General features: G+C 41.2%; 1 protein-coding gene across 1 annotated transcript; it reads right to left on the reverse strand.

The window, feature by feature from the left end:
* Nucleotides 1-293: 293 nt before the first annotated feature.
* Nucleotides 294-3,151, reverse strand: LOC308304371 (gastrotropin-like; the record flags this gene model as incomplete). Its single annotated transcript, XM_080748958.1, has 4 exons — nt 294-344; nt 608-697; nt 810-985; nt 3,085-3,151. 4 exons carry the CDS (start codon nt 3,149-3,151, stop codon nt 294-296), a joined length of 384 nt encoding a protein of 127 aa, XP_080605084.1.
* Between the last annotated feature and the right edge of the window lie 267 nt (nt 3,152-3,418).

Below are 3,418 nucleotides of genomic sequence, written 5' to 3' on the forward strand. Positions count from 1 at the left end.
GCACGCGCACACACACACACACACACACACACACGCACGCACACACACATACACACACACACACACACACACACACACACACACACACACACACACACACACACACACACCAGGGGTCATCAAGATGTTGGCTTGTGGTGGACATTTTTGTTACGCACGCACACGCGCGCACACACACAGAAATTCATAAACTTGAAGTCATGCTGTCTGTACGTTCTTTAATGTATTTCTTCAAGGCTGGTTTAGGTCTCAGAGGGTAGAGGTCTCTTGTTTTGGACTTGAAGGTTCAGGCTTTAGATCTTCTTACTGGTCCTCTTCAGAACCACTGAGCCAGCTGTGGAGGTCTGGAGAGTAAAGGGACAATTTCACTATATCCTCTATTATTATTATTATATTATTATGTCATGTCAAGTCATCTAATCATATAATATAACAATATCATGATCATGTTATAAAGATGGAGAAACGCATTGAGATCTTTGAATAACAATAACAATATGAATAGGCTATATGAACTAACTGAAGGAGGGTGCTGCTGCTATAAAGGTTTATGTTCACAACTCTCAGTCTCTAGGTATAAACAAAGGTTAAAAGAAAGTGTGTCGACCTCTACAAGCTTGTCCCCACAGATCTCTGAGGTGTGCTGATAGTTGGGGAATTGGCAACTCAGCTTGCCTCCCTCCATGTGCACTGTGGCCTGGTGAGACATAGCACAGCAGTAAGACACAAAGGCTATATGTCAGTCTGTCTTTCCATCATCCAGCCATCCATAAGTGAGTTCAATCTGAAATGCCAACTCTAGAATCTACCTTGAATTGCTTCCCTCCGATAGTCGACATGTCAGCCTCTTTGTCGATGGTGAACTTGTTGGTGACGGTGGCGTTGGTGGGGTAGATCTGAGTCCAGGAGAACTCGTTGCCATTCTGTGTGACCTCACTGATTAACTTGTAGTCCCGCCCCTTCTCAATGATGTCAGCAGGGATGCCTGAGAGACAGAGGAGGTGAAAGAGAGAGAGAGAGATAGACAGACAGACAGACAGACAGAAAGAAAGATAGGCAGACAGACAGGCAGACCAGCAGAGAGAGACAGGGAGACAGACAGAGAGAGACAGAGATTTATTTGTTGCATTTTATCGTCAGGTATATCTACACATTGATTGCATTTGCCACTGCATTTAATGAATCCTAACTGGAGCTGTGGGCAGCAGGTGCTGAGCGATACCTGGGGTATAGCTTCAACAGTTCAACTAGTGGTGGAAAGTAAGTAAGTAAAGTCCATGTACTCAAGTACTGTACAATTTTGAGGTCTTTTTAACTCGGGACAACATGTACACTCCACACAGAACGGCCCCTTCATGCTGTGATTACATGAAAACGTTAAGTAATGTAATCCTTATATTATAATTTCCAAAGGGACCCACGAAGTGCCACTGGCCTTCGAGGCAAGCAGCAGACGGTTGTCCTACCGGTTCCACACTTGGTACATATACTGCTCAGTACTCTGGCAAGGTTCTAAGCTATAAATGTACTTGCACATTGTACAGTTTATACAAAACGATATAAATCTAAAATTATTGGCACATTTTAACCACATTTTTTGCCGCAAGGCCCACCCAACTGCACATCTGGAACTCCATATATGGAGATAAGCACATCTGTCTGGAACTCCATCTATGGAGATAAGCACATCGGGAACTCCATATATGGATATAAGGACGTACACGTGTCAGGAATCCATAGACCCCAACTTCCATATATGGAGATAAGATCTGAATACTCTGATTTCATGCACCTTTCCCGACATGAAAAATGGATGTGTCAACAAAGACAGATCTCCATATATGACCATATCAGTTAGATCACTGCTGCATCGTAGCTGTGAGCGCCCACGAGACAGGCACGATCTCTAGACGGCTCATTCTCTTGACGGGCTTAAAGGGATATTCCACTTTCAAAACACTTTTTGTCATTGTATGGTCTAATCAGGCTTGTATGAACACCCTGAACAGTTTTAAATTTTCTTCATTCAATATTTAGATATTTGATGTAAATGTTATCTGGCCCTCCAGGCTCAGGGCCTCTCCCCACACACACCTATTGTAACTTCAAACTCCATTTTAACCATGATAGATTCATTAAAAACACCCATTATTTTTTCTGGCGACTCATACTACCCTCCTAATATGTGAGCAGGCCGTGTTTTTTCCATAACGTTTTTCATGTATTTTTTATATATTTTTATTTTGTTTAATTTTTTCCATTTTCCCAAAGAATTATTAAAAATACATGAAAAACGTTATGGAAAAAACACGGCCTGCTCACATATTAGGATGGTAATATGAGTCACCAGAAAAAATAATGGGTGTTTTTAATAAATCTATCATGGTTAAAATTAAGTTTGAAGTTACAATGAGTGTGTGTGGGGAGAGGCCCTGAGCCTGGAGGGCCAGATAACATTTACATCAAATATCTAAATATTGAATGAAGAAAATTAAAAACTGTTCAGGGTGTTCATACAAGCCTGATTAGACCATACAATGACAAAATGTTTTTTTGAAAGTGGAATATCCCTTTAAGGGCTGCGAACTTCTAGTTTTCTTAATTAGGGCAGGACTGTTTCGTGCAAAGCCCTATATTCACATTTAAACTGATCCACTTTTCGTTCCAGAAGCTTAGAACAGAACAAATCTCAATCATGGTTTGTTACCTGTTAAAGTGATCAGCAAGAGTAGACAAAACATCCCAACCATGATTGAGCAGCATTGGGTTGTTTGAAATTATTTCCTCTCCAGCGTTGTGCAATAGGTTTAAGAAGCTTCACATATTGAATTAATTAGTTGAATTAAAGGCTGTAGCCTACTCTTATATGAACTAGTTCACAAAAATTTGATAAAGTACTTTAATAATACAGTAATTAAATTGATTAGCACTGTTACCTCAAAGCAGCCTTGACTATGGGGCCAAAACCAACTGGTGTTTTTTAGAGCTGGTGCTACTACGTGCCCGCTGCTCAGTAGCTGCCCAATAGACACATTTCTCTACAGGGATTAATAAAGAAAAAGCTAACTAAAGATGCATTCTTACCGACCAGTTTGCAGAATTCGTCATATCCCTCCTGGGTCTCAGTTTCCCATTTACCAGCGAAGGACATGGTGTCAGGTGAATGGAATGGTGGTTGGAGAGGAGGAAGAGGAGGTGCTGATGTGAGTCTGGGAATGGTCAAGGTACTGAGGCATGGAACGGCTTCTACTTATATACAGCTCAGGCCACTTCTCCTCCCCATTCACCTCCCTCCTTTCATCTCCTACTCTCATATCGAGATGACGTTTCTATTTGATTGCATAATATGTCGTATTCTCGCCCTGTTTCAAAGATTTTTTTTTGTTGGTGTAACACTGTCATTGTCCTTGTGCATGCA

Source organism: Nannobrachium achirus (genome assembly GCF_963921795.1).
Source record: "Nannobrachium achirus genome assembly, chromosome: 19".
Lineage (NCBI taxonomy): Eukaryota > Metazoa > Chordata > Actinopteri > Myctophiformes > Myctophidae > Nannobrachium > Nannobrachium achirus.